We start from the raw sequence: 18,885 nt of genomic DNA, 5'->3' as shown, positions 1-18,885 counted from the left end.
CACACAAATAGCAGGTGTGGAGCTGCAAGTTTAGAAGTTTTAAAAATCCTTTTAAAAACAGAAGAGCTTTGATGATGTCTGCCTCTGTGGTTAAGAGGAGAAATTGGCCATATCATTTTAAAAAGTTGTGGTATTTAGAATTTACTTTGAGTTATTTTGGTCTGCTTCAAATTATGCTAATTCATACTGTACGCTATTTCTAATGTTTGCACAAGGATCTTTCTATATTTTCTCCTGTGCAAATATGGCAACCAATTCAGGAAATGATTTCAGTCACCGTTTGTATCCTTATAAATAAAGAATGGCTTCCAATTAAACTACAGTTTTGCCTGTTGAACCGGAAGTTGAGGGTGAACCAACAGAAGAACACAATGGTTGTTCTGGAGAGCTGATAATGTATGTGGTGCACACACCCCTACGTCTAACCACTCAACAAACATACTTGTGTTTGTAAGTGTCTAAAAGAATCTCACGGCCATGCAAACATCTGATGGCGTCTGCAGCCAAAGACACAGACAGAAGACCCATTCAGGAGCGTAGCAAAGTCTGGAGTCAGGAACTCTTTTCCTGCTGCAGATCCCTGGTTTGCAAAGCGTTGGCCCACTGCATCAATCACACTTGTATCACACAAGCAGAAATTGAATTGAATCTTGAGATGACAATTGGACACAAATGATATTTTCAGCAAAAGAAACCAGTGGTGTGTATAATGAGTAGTACTTCGGTAGCACTTATGTTTAATCTAAACATTTGAACACATTAAAAAGGTCCACATCATCTGTACTTATAATATTCAGTAAAATGACTTCTACCACTGCAATATTGAGCTTTATTGCCACCTTTGGATGTAAGCCAACAGAGACAAAAAAATATGTCTTAATTTGACACAAGATATTTCCGTTGCAAGGCATTGAAGTTATTTTGGCTGCAATGTGGAACGATCATGGTGTGCAGGCTTCTCCATCCTCACTATGATCAAGACTGTGACTAAACATCGTTGGCTGACTGAGTAAAACATAAAATTTATATAATTATATTTATGTTGACTCGCCAAATAATGCATCATGAAGAAAAATAACCATCACTCAGATGCTTAAAGTACTTACAGCTTTAGTGTTAGTGCAAACCTGTGTGTTTTCAGAGTGGAGGTTGTTTATTCGAGCACTTCAACATCAGCGGTAAACATTTGAAAGGTGAATGACATATTAAGCAAACATTACAACGCCAACTGAGGCCTCATTGCACGAACAACAAAGCTAGACAGAAATTATGTTTTCATTCCATCTCTACATCTACACAGGCTGCCTCTAAACATTTTGGGTGGATTTGGTAAAGACTTAATGACTAGTAGCATCTTGTTTAAAAAGAAAAAAGGTTCACTGACTCTGTTATCTGTAGGTTATAACTCTATGTCACTCCCCATCCGCAAATAATGTTTTCCCTCCAATCAAATTGCTAATATCTTCCAACTCTATTTAATCACACTGTCACACCACAAACACTGGATTCAGTGCTTTGGCAAAAAGTCTTAAAAATGATTCAAATGTTGAAAACATAAAGCTTTGCTTACATAAATGTACCTGGAAATTTCCCTCTTTGACAACATGTAATTGTATTATTTTTAAAGTGAACAAAATAGGATAAAAAAAATAAAAAGTCCAGGTCAAACAACACTGGTTAATCAGAAAATCTCACAAATGTCACAAGAAGCAGTGAGAGGGATGGGGGAGAGGCCAGTTGTGTGGCTGCAAATGAAATACACTCTGCAATCCAATGAAGTATTAGAGACAGAGAGCGCTGACTGGAGGTCAGCTGTTGGATGGGTTGGAGGGCTGTTATGGAGCAGCACATCACTGACTACAAGATTCTTTAACAAATGATTTTATTTAGAAGTTGGATATCAAAATGTTAATTGCCCAAATACACAAGCATCTGCTTCTCCTCAAAAGAAGCTCAGGCAAAGTGAAACAAAAACAAGAACTGGATCAGAGGAGTGGAGTTTATGTTGTTTTCATTCATGATCGTCCAAATTCTGACAATCTTCACAGATACGTATCACATACATCACCAGCAGAGGATCTCTCTTTGTGCCTGTGTTGACTGCATTTTTATTTATTTTTCCACGTTATTTGTTGTTCTGCGTTTAAATATGGGATCCCACATACTGACAGTGTTACTTGCAGAAAAGATCTAAAATAATCCTATAGCCTCATAAAAACTAAAGGCCCTTTTTATGGTATATAGACCTACCTAGTAACCCCCCTAAAAAAACAACAACAACAACATAAAAGTCACTAGAATTAATATAATATTTTGAAGGCAATCTATCTAGTAGGTTTTTTCTAAGTTACAGATGACTGGACATTTAAAAGGGTCACTTTATTGCATATTAGGCTGAATGAAGAGATAGTTTGCTGCTTTTTGCTGATCCAGGTCTGTGTCTGTTTCGCATCATTCAGTGGATTTCTGCAGATTTCCGATGTTTCATTCTGAGGGGACCTCCACCACTGAAACAGGCCAAACCCCATGCATGTGAACACAATACCCTCATTGCCATGACAAAGACCTTGATTAAAATGGGTCAAGTATCCTTTTAAATTCCTGCAGTGAAAGGCATTAGATGACTTTAACCATCAGTCACTGAAGTCATGTCCTCTGTTTTTATTATTGGGGATTTAGGGGTTTTAGTAACCAAGGAGTTGACTTGACTTGACTTTAAAGCCAAAAATGTAAACGTTTAAACAAACAATTCTGTATTTATATTATTCCTGACAGTTTGTTTAGAAATACAATTAATTCTACAGTTAAAATGTGAAAATATCCAAACTTGCATATTAGCAACATTTTAGAGACGTTCTTTTTGGTGTCTGATCAAAATTGAAGGGTGGCGGTAGGGGGTGCATTAAGGGGACCTGAAATCCTTGCTACGGCCCTGCTGACTGCTGCTTACATTCCTACTCCATATCAGAATCAGCTTTAATGGCCAATTTAGTGTGAACACAAAAGGAAATTTACCTCCGGCTTTTAGTTGCTCTCTATACACAGAAATAGACCTAGGCCTACAGCTAAAAACAAGGGTAACAAAATGAACAAAGGTAAACATAAACATTTGACTGTTATGCATAGGTATGAATATATGTAAAAGTATATAACACACAGCACAATGAGATGTAAAAAGTACGACAATAGTGTGTGCTTAGCTACTTAAAGTACATCTTGACAATAGTAACTTTTGTAGTCGTATTTGCGTATTTGGTGGGGTCATTCCACGACGACCGTTTTCACCGATGGCTTCTTTTTCCCAGCAGAAGTTGAAAGCACCATGAAACCCTGATCCATTGATCCGGAGATCCAGGCGCCGGTAGGACTCTCGTGTTTCCACGCCTCCCACTTTCACCCCCATTGTGGTGAATCTCCGGCTCACACACACTTTGCCAGACTTCCAGGAGTTGGAGCGACTAGCCGGAGACGGAACACCGACAACGATAGAAACAACAAAAAACGTATCATCTTCCACGCATGGATCTACTTTCTTCTCGTGTGGAATTTCAAGGAGCTGCAATGTTTTGCGCTGCTGGGAATTTTGGAGACTTGTACCGGAGAGAAAGGGCACACGTCCTCTACGCTGCGAAGTTGTAAAAGTAGTCTCCCTTGAAGTTTTTTTTTTTTCCGCCACCAGCTCAGACTCCGTGTTTCTCCAGCCCGTGTAGACCCACAGCCATCATGGCGAGGCGGGCGGAGGAGAAACCTCTGGTTTTGACGCCGAGTACGCGCGCTGCTTTCCGGGATAAACACCTTCGGTTTCACAGGGGCTTGTTGGCTTTTTCCTGGAGCTTCGTTTTAATGTGCTCGGCTCTTTCTTGTGGATATTGCGGAGCCGACACGGAGTTTTCCATCCTGGAAGAAGCGCAAGTTTTGGCCGATCAGATGAAAAAGCTGTCCTCTCAGGAGCTGGGAGTCTTTACCATGCAGGTAAATGTGTTTAAATTCTGCTGGTATCGGTTAAAACGGAGATATCCCTGCGCCACTTCGAGTTGAGCCAAACTGGCGCAAACGGGATGATCAAACCCCCTTAAAAAATAACGTAGCCTAATAATTGCAGAGGGGGAACTTTGTTGACAGAAATGTAACAGTGTTACGAAACAATAAGCGCGTTGGTTGCCAGTGTTTCAGTGCAACAACAGGCGCTTTGAAGTTGGGACGCGTTTATCTGGGGCATCAGCACGCTGGAGGTTTGGTGTTCTGGGCGGCGTGCGTTTCACCTTTGTTATTCCCTAATCTGCTTAAAGGACGAATCTTACAAAAGATCAGGCATTTTCACACATTTACTGTGTGTGTGTGTGTGTGTGTGTGTGTGTGTGTGTGTGTGTGTGTGTGTGTGTTTGTGTGTCTGCCTGCTGCAAAGGTGAATAAACTGGCACCTACAGTGATTATCACGAGAAATCTGCCATGAAGCAACCTTTCATTGTGGGACTGGTTCTTACCCAAAGACACTAGACTTAAAAACACTGGTTAGAGATGTACTCATGTCATAATGCAGATAAAAAACAAACTGGAAATAATCAGCATGCATCCTCGTGGGTCTGAGAATCTGTGCCATGCATTTCTTCTGAAAATCAAATAAAAGGAATAAATCCATTTTATCCAACTTTGTTGCAGCCCATATATTTACTAGAAAATCTTTTTTTCTCTAGGAGAAAGCGATACTGCTCAGGATTAAATACACACAAAACATCTTTTTTATGAGCACATTTCGTGGATAAAAACCAACACATTGTCTCCTTCAGGGCTCAAACCCATGATTATTTAAATGATCTGTTAATCTAGTGGTGATTTTTTACTGTAAATGTTAGAGACTAGCGAATGTATTCACATTGTTTATGTTCGACCAACAGCCCAGCCCCCCCCCAAAGATATCCTGTGACAATTGTATAAAAAAGGAGAAAAAGACCTGTCTTATTATCAAAATTGTTGTAGATTGATTTTGTCATCGACTAACTGATTCATTGTTTCAGCTCTGACTGCAGCTGATTGGATGGTTCATGCTTTTGTGTCTTTTTTTCTTCCCTGTTGGAGACAGAATAGATAATAATAACAACCCTATAATATTAAGGAGTGTATGCCCATTTTAAATTATACAAGTCTTGATTGATCAATGATGTTAGAGTCAAAGCAGTCTGTTGATTACTGAATTCTAGGAGAAAATATGCAAAAATTACAGCTTTTAGCTCATCAAACGTTAATAGTTGCTTAGTATTTGATGATATTAAAAGGAAAATCTTTGTGTTTTGGAACAATTTGAATGAGAGTTGATTAGTTCTTTGATAGTTTAGTCGGTCGACAAAATTGATTGACAACTGTTTTGAAAATTAAGTCAATTAAATTTTAGCCATTATAAAGCAAAAATGCCAAACATTCCTCCGTTCCACCATCTCACTTTTTGGAAAAGCTGTTTATGTTTCTTGTATGTGATAATAAATGGAACGCTCTAGGTTCTGGACTGTTGCTCTGGCCTTTTTAACTATGTTGTGGCCAAACAATTAGCGGAGAAGATAATCCGTCTATTTTAGACTTTAAGATAATCGCTTTCCGCCGCCCTGATTTATTTTAAACATGCTACGTAAATACAACAAGAACACTACTTTGTCATGTCCATGTGTGCAGACCTGCGCCAAATGGCAGGAGGTGCAGGCTGCGGTGCTGGGTGCTGCAGGGTGTGAGGGGGGTGTTTAGCACTTCAGAGGCAGAGGAGCTCACAGGCCCTGAACACAGAGGCGAGGCAGCGGGGGGGCCCTGCCCCCAAATGGTGTTTCATCTTCTCTGCTTCCACACTGAGCCGCCTTCATCCCGGCTCTGGGAGTCGGCTTTGAGAGCTTCCTCTGATCCCTCTGGATCCGCCTTTGTCACAGCTCATCCGTACCCAAGCTCCGGTTTGTGTCTCGTTCCCGTTCTTTTCCATCATTTCCTCTGCTGTTTGTGTAGTTTGTCTGTTTTGCTCTGTTATTCTTGTTTTCGTTTCTTGTTACTGCATACACTCTAATTATTCACCCCTCTTTTACTCTCTGATCAGTGCTTTCTGTTTTTCTCAAATATCGAGTCAAATTGTCCATCAGCTTCAACAATGCAGTAAATGTGAAAAATAACTTATAGCTTTTGTCACACTTTATTTTTAATGATGCCATTTCCATTTATTTATGGTAAACATGCATTCAGCATCATCCCCCTGTATCGTGGGAAAACAGCTTTGAGGCAATCATGTTGTCGTACGAGCTGTGAAATTCTGACTTGGCATGAATCGAGTTGTGAGTTTGATTGAAGCCGCTGTCAGAGCAGATTTCCACAAAACTAAGAGATGTGTATCCAGTAAAAACAGCCCACATCTTCCCGTGAAAAAAAACTGCTGGAATCTGTCGTCCATGCTGACTATGTGGACACCTGCTCTGATGCTCACATGTGGCCTGACTCTCAGTCTGCAGGTGTGTCCGTTGAACTGTATTTCACTTTATCTTTCTGTCTCTTGCATTATGACCTTTTCCTCATGCAGTAAAGAAGGCAGTGATTCCACACTGTGACCCCCCCAAGACATCCGTGTGCAAAAGTTCACGTTGTACTATTTCGTAAAAGATCTGAAGGTTTTGTTATCGAGCGATCATCCCAGCATCTCCGTTTAAAACGTAATTCTACCTCTCCCAACTCCACCCCTCATTCTTTGGCAGATGTGTAATTTGAGGCTTCTGAGTCACTGGGTCAACCTTGTTCAATCTGTCATTGAGTTGCTCTATTATCAGGGGACACAAGGGTGTACAGTCGAGACTTTGTTTAAGTTGATAAGTCAGCTTTTTAGAGGATGTTTTTCTTTCAGGTTCATGTTGTGAAATAAATTCCCTGGGACGTTTTAAAGACCCTGTCCAATGAAAATCATGTTTTTGTTCTAGTTACCATGTCTATATGGTGTTTTTTAAATATGCTACATAAGTGACTCACCATGGCTGAGCTTTTTGCCTTGAACTGCATTGAACCAATTACTCAAATTCCAGATTAAGGGCCCATACACATTCTGTATTTTTTTGTACCCTAAAATCCATTGTTGTTAATGTAAATGAATGGATGGCATGGTAGCGCCCGACTTTGCGTTTTCAGACAACCAGGGTTTCTAACATCACTTACCTAAGGAGCCAATCCTGTCCACTTGTGGCTGGGGCGATTCCATAGTGTAATTATGGCAGCGGTGGTGGGCGGGGCACAAGGCCAGATCTAGAATTTCTTAATGAGGACAAAGAGTAGATGTGCTTAAAAGCACCTTTCTCTTCTGAGGGAAAGGCATGTTAAACAAAATATTTATAATAGCAATTTTACACATTTTTACATTTAAAATTTGTCTAGAGACAGACTTCAAGTGTTTTTATTTTGAAGGTATTCTGCTACAATCTGTCAGTTAGTTCGGTTTATTTTTTTATCAATTCAAATGTTCATATAAGGCTTCAGCTAATTGTTATTAGCGTCAGTGATATCTATAGTTTTCTCAGTTAGTCCATCATTGGTTTAGTTTTGAAATGCCAGTCATGCCCATTAAAACAATTCTCAGGGCCCAAAATGTTGCCTTCAGATGCTTTATTCTGTTCAACCACTAGTTCCAAAACCAAATAAATGCATCATTTACTGTCATGTATGATTAATAAAAAACACCAAACTCTAAAATCTGAGAAGCCAGAACGAGTGACAGTTTTGCATTTTAATTTAAAAAATGACTAAACAATTAAGCTAATATAAAAATATTTACAGATAAATCTGCTGGCAGGTTGATGACAGTGCAATTATTATAATTCTCAGCTTTGACACAGTGTCAGTATCCCAAACATTTGTTTGTATGTGGTATCTTGATTAGTAAACTATGCGACCTTGAGTATAATTTACCCAACTGTTTCAGTGTTTTGCATTCAATTTCCATATTATGTTTTCCTTGTACCTAATGTGTTATTTATTTAAAACAGTCTTGTTGTCGAGTTGTTGCCAGTGCATACTATTAAGACATTATGAAATGATCAGTGGTTGTTGTGAAAGTAAACAATCATCTCTGATATATGGAGCTAATGAGCATTTCACGTCAGATTTTCTGCAGCTTACAGCTGGAGGGTTTTACACTGCTAATTTGGACTTGGATCTAAATATGAAATTTAATCTCCTTTTTACTTTTCCGTGTTATTAAAACAAGGGCCTTGTTCTACTTCCTCACTAGAGTCAGGGCCACGGCACACAGTTACGCTAACACGTGTTATCATCAGTGGAATTGAACCAGCTTGCATAGATTGTCACTAATGGTGAGGCCCAAAAGGAGATCAGTCATCACTGTGTGAAAAGTCCAGCTCACTAGCTTTTACTGAAATGCTATTTACGCCCCGTTGGCTGATTATTTACAAAGGGCATTTCACTGTGTTAGTTTTAAGGGCCTTAATCCTCAGAGAAGTGTGGTTTATTATTGAGGCAGGCTCGTTCAGTACCCCCCCCCCCCCCCCCCCCCTAATTGAATATTGATAGTAATTTGAGGGCAATGGTGGTTTGTGCAGGAAAAGAGAAAATTGGGGCAGCTCCGACACTGCCATTAAGCTGTGATTTTCTGGGTTGGGTTTGGTCCAAGGGCAACACCAGTTTAGGGGCTATCGCAGGCTTTTCCTGCTTTGTTGTTTTCTTTTCACTTGGACTAGATTTTTTATTAGCTGTGTTTTGACATATCTAAATGTTTCCACCTGCCTTTTATTTTAATCTTATTCCTCTACTTTGTGTTTCTCTTATTTGCCTCACTTTATATTGAATCAGGGAGGAGGAAGAGGGTTGGAGGATATACAGCAGGACATCAAAATTCCTGCTAGGTTCTCTGCAGTACAGCTTCAAAGCCTTCTTGCATCTTACTGCATTGCCTGCACGGCTGTGTGCTCACACAGTCAAGGTTAATACAAGCCTCACAGGCCCCCCACAACACGTTGGACTATTTCTATCTCTTATTCATCCTCTCTTTTCACTTTAAATGTATATATGATCTGCTCTACACCCAATCTGACATGCTAAAGCATGGGTAGATGTTGACTGCTTGTTCAGTTGAATAGAAGGATATGGTGTATAATAGTCAATGAAAGATATTTTTCTTTACAATAAGGCTCATCCAAAGGGAAAATTAACACTTGGGTGTCAAATATGTCTCAAGCACATTCCTGCACTTGTCTTGTTGAGGATATAATGGGGCTCTTTTTGTCGCCCACCCCTCAGGGCATAGAGTTTACATAATGTAACCCTCTATTGGTAACATACCTTGGGTGGTTGACAGATACCGCCTCTTGTTGTGTTTGTAACCACGCACAATGGGATGTGATTTGGGGTACTAAACTAAACTCTTTTTGCCTGTGTACCACAGCTTCACTCAAGACCCCGGTGTCCATATAATTACTGCCAAACCATCCACTAAAGGTTTTGTATGATTCTGTGTGCTGAACAGGGATGTTTTGCTTCAATGTCAGCAAAAGTGATAAAGAAATAAACTTGCACATCACTTTATACTGTAGGTACCACCTTAGAGTTTACTCACACTTACCATTCGTACCTTGAGTTGTGCCGTGCGTTAGTGTGACTGTCCCCCTCCTCCCTCGCAGCCCAGGCACGGCCTGCACTCCCATTACTTCAAGACTAGCAAGAGAGCTTCTTGCTTATACGTCATCACTCCTGAGTTTTTGTTGTGTCCAAATCTTTTTGAATATTTTGGTTGGACCAAATCTGCAGTAAACATTCCTCCTCCGCATCATACCACAGTGAACATTTTTTTAATAACCATCGCGGGGAACAGTCGTATATAAGTAGTGGTCAGGACTGTGGTCATGCTCGTGTTCGTACATGTACATATGCTCGTGCAACCGTACCGTGTTGAAGCCCACCTCTCTCAGCCGGGCAGCGGCCCGGGGAAATGTACCATGCCTAGGCAGTTTCACGCAAATAGGTCAAATGAACTAGACTTTTGCTGTGAATCTTGCTTGGGCACGGTGCAAATGGTAAGTGTGAGTAGACCCTTAGTCCTGCTTTCGTTTGCTGCAGGTGTACAGTGAGTTTTTAGAGTCCTTTCGCTAAACTATTGATTATAGCTGATGCTTTGATTTAACAATGCAGCATTGAGTATCTGTCACTTTTTAAAAAGTGGTAGGGATTTCTTTCTTCTTTAGTTTCTCTCACCTCTTTTTCTTTTTGTGTGCAGGTCGCCTGAGATACAGGTGATTTGTATTAGCCAGCCTTGCATTGCATTTCAATGGCACAACTCCTTTTCAGTCCAACCATAAATCGTGATGTGCCTCAGCGGTTTATGAGCCGTTTGAGGCTGTGGACTATCTGCACCTCTCTTCTTTTTCCATTTTAGCTGATGCTTTTTTACAAACTGTTTTTACTTTTTCACTCCCTTGATTCTTGGTCTCAAGTTGCTGCTGATACATGAATACTTAAATCTCCAACTCATACTGTTCTTGTTGTGTGTAGTAACCTACATAGTAACCGAGGGGCTTACCTGTTTCCTTATTTCCAAAGTAAACTTTTCTATAATTTAATCCCTTTCATGGCCACCCCCTTTTTAGCTTTAGCCTTAGATTCCTTAGATCATATAGATATCTTCACTCTATCTCTAATACTAGCCATCTACAGCTTCTGAAAGAAAAACAGTTGTCAGGGCAAGTCAGGGGTTAAAAGTTAAATCCTTACATTGAAATCCAGAATTATGTTTCATGAGTCCATTTTTCATGTAGAAACAGAGCTCTCTGCCAGCAGCTGCAAAGTCCCACAGCAGCACCTGCAATGTTTTAAAACTTGGAATAACTTAGATATCAATCTTCATGATTCTTTGCCTTTTCAAAACACTTGGCCGTGGAAACAGCCCGGTTCTGTTGACTATTACCTTTGTCATCCGTCACAATGCAGGAGAGAACAGAGCAAAGGGCCACAGTTTCATTCAATCTGGAGCCGCTTGTATGATTTGGCCCAAGTCCAGGCACTGGGAGGCTCTGGCGCCCCTCGTATCCCACAGTGTCTCCAAACTCTAAACTGAACACACATCAGACATGGTGAAATCCCCAAGACACAAAACTGGGAATTTAAATGTTGCTGTCAGATGGAAACCTTGTCCTGTCTGGATTTAAGAAAAACAACCTTGTTTCCAATTTGTCAATCTTAAATACTTATTCATACAAGAGGTGATTTAATTTGCTCTGGTGTGTTAAAAAGAACCTTCTACGCCAGGATACCTTTCATTGAAATAGAATAGAATAAAGGTTAAGGGATGTTTGATTCCAGTGTGTGGGTACCATTTTTTATTGTCATTATTCTCATTAAGCCTGTGAATGTTCTCATTCGTCCACGTCAACGTTATCCTCAAAGCAATTTCAGTCAAAAACAACCAGTCCCAGCCTGGTCAGATGCGTACATGAACTGATGAAGCCTCTTGGATGAGAGGTGAAACGTCTTCCTAGATAAACAACCAGTCCAGTTGTTTTTGACTGAAATTGCTTTGAGGATTATTCTCATTGAATTTTGTAAACAACACTTATGCCATTGAGGTTTCACAGATGTGCATACGACTGTTCTTGGTAATTGTCAAAAACCATGACTGACAAACCCCAAATTTTGTCCCATCTTCAGGTCTGGGCGATAAATAGATTTAGCAAGAAGTGTAAAATGTTGAGTTATTATGTGTTCAAAAGGTTAGTCAAAACTGTTAGTGAAAAAGTAACAGGCTAATAGCTATTTTGAATCCTGCAAACTGTGACGTGAATAGTTAAACTACGTACACACCTGATGCAATTTACCCGGCTGCTGCGACTTCAGGTTGCTAGCTTGCTCTGGCTATCTTTAATTTAATGGTTGTGTCAACCAGAGGGACAGCAGGCTCTCAGATTGTTCAGAGAGGAGGCATTATGATTCAAACAGGGTTAAATGGAAGCCGTGTGCAGATTCTACTTTGTTCAGTCTGTCCCTACCTGCTGGGCAGCTAACGCTAGCTAGCTGTCTGCAGATATCTGATTGATGTGTCTGACATGACACCATGAATTGGTGAGTGGCCTTTCCTGCTCTATCTGCACTGAACTGCATTATTAAAGGCGATGTCTGTGCACTGCTTATTTGAAGCCAGAGGTACTGGCGGAACATAGCTGTGTGAGATGACCTGTATTTTCAAAATATTCCGAACAATCACAGTCTTACAGGTGGTGGAGGTATTTATTCACCTGTCTTGAAATATATAACAAGACAATTCTGCTTTTTGAGGGAGGGAAAAAAATTGCCCTGCAAGACATCTTATTTGTTTAAATATAATCCTGTGTGACAACAACCAAAAATGAGTTCTAGGCCATTCAAAAGTTTTTTTTAATGATGGCAATAAATGTGCCTGCAGTCATTGTCAAATATCTGGTTTCTGGGTACAAGTCCCATAGATATTGTGACATTTCTTTTTCAGATATTCTTTTGAAATGTCCATCACCAAATGACCTCCACAGAGACCTGAACAGACATCATGTATCATTTGGCTTCATTTTTATTTGAATCTACCTGAAGCCCACTTCCATACGTAATGTAACTGAGGTAAAAGCCTGCTGAAACAGAAATATGTGAATTTTTCAGGGATGTTTTTTTATCCAGAGCTTTTGAACAACATGACTCTCATCCATTTCAATCAAATCCCTTTAATTTATTTTTCCTGCGTAAGTACAGTCTAGTGCACTGTCTCTTGGCTCCTGCTGGACTGTGGTCGGGATGGAGCATAAAACTGATGTTCTTCCCCTTCTGCACCAGCTGTTGTGGTTTAAATCTGTGTGTACTGTCGTGGCCAGATCATTTATCTGACCGCTTTTTGATCGGTTTCCCACATTTCCCAGTTGAAGAAGGCCTCTCTGTTTGGCCTTGACTGAAATTGGTTTTGCAGTGATTTGCTGCCTCCTCAGTCTTTGCTTTTGTGTCTGCTTTTGCTTGATCTAAATTGCTCCCAGCTTGCATTTCATTTTGACCTGCTCTACAATGCTGAGCTCCTGTTAAGAATCTAGATTGCACATTTCCTTGGCTGCTATCTAAGTGCAATGTAGTTAAACATTGTCATATTAGGCAAAATATATATATTTTTTACAACTACAAAAATCCGGTCGTTGTCAGTTCTTTTTTTAACCTGAGATAAATGCCAGCATGGCAGTTGCATGTGTGCATGCATGCATACACAAGTATGTACATTGTATCATAATCATGTATAGAGATGAGAGTATTTGTTAGTTTGTTAAATTGATTGTAAAATTATTTTGTTAATAATTGGGTCATTCATACAGCGAAAATGCCAAATGCTCACCAGTAGTGGTTTTATGATTAATTGATCATCAAAACAATTTCTTTTAATCGATTGATTCATTTTCGATCTGCTGATTTATCAACTAACCCCGTCAGCATTCATTTTCTGTGTATTGAATTGAGCCCTGTGAACTTGTGATGCACGTATTGCAGATATATCCGCAGGCACTGCATTATAATATTGATCAGGTGATCATAAGAATAAAATTCTGATTAACAGCAGATGGATTGCAGGTGGGTGAAATAATACATCATTACTTAAAATATTAACTATTAGCTTTATTGATTAACGTTTAGTTCTGTTTCCTCTGTTAGGTTTATGATTATAGTTTTTAGTTTTGTTACTTAAAGGGATACTTTACATGGAACGCTTCACGTAGCACTGTTGCATATGAAGGGTGAATGTTTACCTGAAAAGATTAATAGTGTTTGGCTTCCTTTCTGTGGCACTAGTGCACAATATTCTGATGTCAGCTGCACTGCAGACATACTCATACAGGGACTGGTAGAGGAGAGACAAGTCTATGCAGGTGCGGGTCTCTAAAGCGAAGACAATAATTCATTTGGGTGGGTTGCGGGGTGGACAATTTTAAGGGTGAATGTGGATTTGGATGGTGTCAGAGCGCAGGTTTTCAGTGAAAGTAGCTTCTTTTTTCCTCTGCTTTTTAAAGAGGAGAACACATTAACTGGCTGCATTTAATCAGCTGATTCTCACTTTTTTGATGATTCCCCCCCTCTCTATTACCTCTCTTTTGTCTATCTGTCTTTCACTATCATCCTGTCTGCATTGTCTTACCACACGCACGCACGCACGCACGCACGCACAAACACACACACACACACACACACACACACACACACACACACACACACACACACACACACACACACACACACACACACACACACACACACACACACACACACACACAAAGCAATAACAAATGCACTCAATGAGTGAGAAAAGTATCTTCATTGGTGATCTAGGCTTAGTGTTTTTTTTCTTTTCTAGATCCCTGCCAGTGTTACTTCGTTAGCTCCAACAGGGCTGACCTGGCAGTGTGAGCCAAGGGACCCCAGGCCACCCCTTAGCAAGTCACTCCCTTCACTCACCACAATGGGCAAGACTCAAAGTGAACTCTCCCTAAAAGAGAGAAAGAGGGGGAAAGGAAAGGGGCGGGGGCTTGTGGTAAAGGCAAGGGGGCAGTGAGAAAAATACCCGACTGGGAGGGCAAGGAGAGTAGAAGGACCAGTTCCCTCCCCCAGACAACATGCATTTGTAAGGCCCCCATCCCCCTCACGGTGCACACACACACTCCTGCAGGAGAGGCTTTGCATTCTCGATGAGGAGAAAGTTGGAGCTCCTACTGTGGAGAAGCAGATCAGGCTGTTTTTCATGCCTCCTTTCTCCCTCTCTGTTTATGCCTTTTCTCTCAGGGTTCTACATTGCTTAAATAAACTGGTGGTAAACCCAAACTTTACAGTCGTTGAGAAGCCCTTTTTCCAAAGTTGGTTCAAATTTCCAACCATGTTTTTAGGCCTGTCTGCAGTATTTTTGTATTTGGATAGGTTCAGATCTCAGTGAATATGTAATAGTAGGCTTTGGGGTTCTCCCTCGAAGACTGGAGGAGATTGTTTGCAGCAGTGGCAGCCAAGAAATAGCAGTTCTTTCACATTTGCCTCGTTTTCGCAAAGCGGACGGTTCAATTCAGCTCATAAGAAATTAGTATGGATATTGGTGTTTCCATTGTCAAAAGTTGTGGATGGTACTTGGCACACTGGTGGAGGTGGAGCTAGAAATACTGCAGTTTGCATTTGGGGCAGACATTCCTCTGCATCATCGGTGAAGAGGAAAAACAGCATGAGCCGGATAGAGAACTGAGGAATGAAAAGGATCTTCAACTTGTTTCTCAGTGCATGGCTGTCCATGTGTTCCATCTCACATCTTAGCAATGATGGAGGAAATGTAAAAACTAGAGCAACACTGCACTTAGGTGGTTGATGCGACTATTACTGGTAACAACCCTGCCTACATTTAAGGGCGTGATCACACTATCCTTTTGGCCGCGGCCAAAACCGGTTTTTCAGCTAAAGTCTAGTACCTTTAAGTAGTGTGAGCGCACCCGCTCCGCGCTCAACTGGGGCCAGCTGGCCCTCCACGGCCCGCTTGAAATAGGTGGGCTTTAGCGGAGCCGTTTGCACATGTACGAGCACGAGCGTGCGCACGTGTACGAGCACGAGCACGAACCCCACGGCAGTAGCGTTATGTCCGCCTGTTCGGACATGTAAATAGAAGGACGGACCATGCGCGGACATTTAACAACAACAACAATGGTGGTGAAAGGTTCACGTTGTGTTTACTGCAGATTTGGTCGGATGAAAATATTCAAAAACAGTCGACAAGACGCACAAAAACTCCGAGGTCTATGGAAAGATTTGTAAACAAAGCCACACACACACGCGATCAATACGTGTGACGTGTTACGGCGTGATGGCGTATGGACAGCAAGAAGCATTGGCCGTAGCCCAGGTAGTGTGAGTACAAACGGGGCTGGGGCGCGGGGGGAGAGGGAGGGGGGACAAGTACCCTAAAGTCCGGGTCTCGGTCCGGGAGGATAGTGTGAGCGCGCCCTAAGAGTACTGTCTGCAGTGGAAATGCAAAACAGATCTAGTTTTTAGGTACATAGACACCAGCTGTAATAGTGGTGTCTAAGACAGACAGCCACAAAAAAATCATGCTGCACAGCAGTTTGCATCTTCATCCTGATGATGAGGCCTTTTGACTCTAGGGTCATGGGGTTGATGAGGTCAACTCAGTTAGTCTAGTTTTTCTCCTTGTCTCTGGGAAACCCAGGTGGACATTGGTGCACTGAGGTCTCAACAGTCTGCACTTCCATTTCTAGTTTCTCCTTTGTCTATCTTTTCCATCTTCATCTTCTCATCTTCTCTGCTCCCTATTCCTATCTTTTGGTGTAATTGCGTCCGCCGGTGGTGGTATGTGAAACAGTCCTTTGTCTTTCGTCTTCCGCTGGTTTGCAGGCTTTGAAGATGAGTCAGTAAGTGACCCGGCTAATGAGTTGAACTTTGGACTTTCTGCCTCTGTCTCTCTCTCTAAGACGAGACTGGATCCGAAGATGAAAAGAGATCTAGTGTTTTTTTTTTATTCTCGCAGAGAAAATGGCAAAGGGGTGAAAAATGTGATACAGCTGGCTAATTAGGAGGCAGGGAGGAGTGTCGGGGCATTTGAGTGTGAGAGGGAAAATGGGTAGACACTTTTAATGTTCCAAACACATGTAAACACCTGAAGTCACACTCTTTCATTACCTCTACCTCTACCCATACACACGTATATCTTGCATAAACACAGACTCATATAAAGCTGCATGTATGGAGCGGCTGCAGCTGTGTTTAGCTATCAGTGTCTCTGAGCTCAGTTATGTTTCTGCCAAACGAGTGGCTTATTTGATCTGGACTGACTCACAAGTAAAGTAAGATGAGAATTAGGAGAGCCAAACAGGCTTAGGTGTTTGACACATTTTGTCTGCTGGCATGTCAACGTGTCTCCATATGCTCATCTTTCCTGGCTGTTATCAAGTAAGGGTCCTCGGTCAGAAAATCTGCTTTCAATCTTAATTTATTCAGAACTCTGATTGATTTTGACATAATGATTTAAACGCAGAGAAACCACCATTGCACCTTCAAGTGTATCTGTATTCAGAGCATAGTGGCTTTGGACTCAAGACTTCAGCAACTCAGCATTATAGTGCACATTTCCTCCCATTGGGATGTCAGCAGAAAAGAGGGCTGATTTAGGTGATACATAACTATGTCCTTAGGATTTTTTTCAAACTTCTTCAGCTCAGTGCCCAAATGACAGCAGCAATGCTTCTCGCTTAATGGATCCCGGACTCATAAAAACTCATTGCTCTTGTTGCGTAGAGACCATCTTGAAATCATCTTGCAGTGTATTTTACATCTTGGGCTCAGTTTCCACATGCTTTTACTCTCTGGAGGTCTCAGTCTGTGTGCAGGTTCTCTTTGTGGGGCTTTATGATTTTTGTATTAGGTTCCAAAAAGCAGGTTGTTTAGGATAGGATCTTCTGCTCTTTGCGTTTATTACTTTGTTGGTTCATACCAAGCCCCAACCACATCGACTTCCTGGTTGATCCAATAAGAAAGTGCGAAAGATGGCAGATCGTTTCATAATAGAGCAATTTCGCATTGAACCATTCTCAAATCATAATTAAACCTATTTAAGGATTCGTACAAGTCTGGTTAGGTCAAATCGCAATGACAACACTGAGGGTGGGGTATTTTTTATTGTACCAGGCAGGTTTTTATTTTATCGGAGGTTAAAATGTATGATGGATGGACATATCGCCCTGCCTCCAACGTCACATCAATGCCCTGTTTTGGTAAGATGAAATGGTGTGGCTTTAAAGTCTGACAAGATGGCGGCTCCGTAGGAGAGGACAGTTGGATCAAGTTGAGAGAACGGACCTCGATGTAGAGGCTACATCCATTTTTTATAGTCTATGGTTCACACTCTGGGCGCCCTGCCTAAACCCGGGAAATATCCATTATTTCTTTCTCTTAGACCAGTTAACGGTTATTAAAGGAGTCCGAAAAGGTACTGCTGCTGCTTGCATCCAACCTCCATTTTAATATCAGATTTTAAGGGACAAATCTCTCACCAAGGAAATTGTGTTTTTATGTTTCTGGCAGCATCATCAGCAATATCCTTCTGTCTCCTGTCCAAAAGAAACCCCACTGTTAGCGTGTGCACGCGTGTGCACGCGTGTGTGTGCGTGTGCACGCGTGTGTGCATGTGTGTGTGTATGCCCACTGAAATCGCTGCATGGCACCGGCGGTCATCTGAGAGGTCTAATGTTCAGTGGTATAGCAAGCAGATCTTTCACTAAAGCATTCATGTGTGTCTTTCTCCAGACGAAGCCCAGCTAACTCTTTCCACAAGAAACCTGCATTTTACCCGTTTCTCTTCCTATCTTTCCAAACTTCTTTCTCCCAGACTGTTTTTTTTTCTTCCCAGAAGGCCCGCTGCCCCGCTCACTGCCAGGTTTGGCTGCCTCGTGACAAGTCAGCTTTTATCTAGTGTGTCTAGTCCTGTTGCTGGCACCGTCAGCCAGCTGGGGTGTCTGCTGGCATTTCTTGGCAGCTAAGCAGGAGACAAACCCCGTTTACACATTCAACCCTTTCTCTACATTTTGAGGAACTTAATGATTCATATGTGAATTAATGTTACAGTGAAAGAATTCCAGAAAATTTCATCTGGCATTAAAACTTAAAATGATTTTAATTTCAGTGAGAATCATAATTCTGAATTTACTAATGGGAGTTTTTCACAAATCTCCTTCATTTTCTTTCTTAAGCGTCAATGCTGACGTCCTGTTTACGTTATTAGCTACTAATTGACATGTTATTCATGCTGGGTACATCTGGAAGATGTCACTTAAATAACAACAACAATATGAAATGAGGGTGGTCTTGGGAGTTCTTTCTCAGATCTTTTTTTCT

The 18,885-nt window shown here is 41.2% G+C and overlaps 1 protein-coding gene across 1 annotated transcript in view; it reads left to right on the top strand.

The window, feature by feature from the left end:
- Positions 1-3,476: 3,476 nt before the first annotated feature.
- cachd1 (cache domain containing 1) overlaps positions 3,477-18,885 on the top strand; it is a 72,753-nt gene continuing 57,344 nt past the window's right edge. Inside the window, exon 1 of the mRNA XM_083940723.1 lies at positions 3,477-3,972. Within this exon, the coding sequence (XP_083796849.1) occupies positions 3,724-3,972 (249 nt within the window). The 5' untranslated portion in view covers positions 3,477-3,723. The remainder of the gene's footprint in view (positions 3,973-18,885) is intronic.

This window comes from Echiichthys vipera (genome assembly GCF_963691815.1).
Source record: "Echiichthys vipera genome assembly, chromosome: 3".
Classification (NCBI taxonomy): Eukaryota; Metazoa; Chordata; class Actinopteri; order Perciformes; family Trachinidae; genus Echiichthys; species Echiichthys vipera.
Note: the sequence above shows the minus strand (reverse complement) of the source record. Positions and strands in the feature narration are given on the sequence as shown.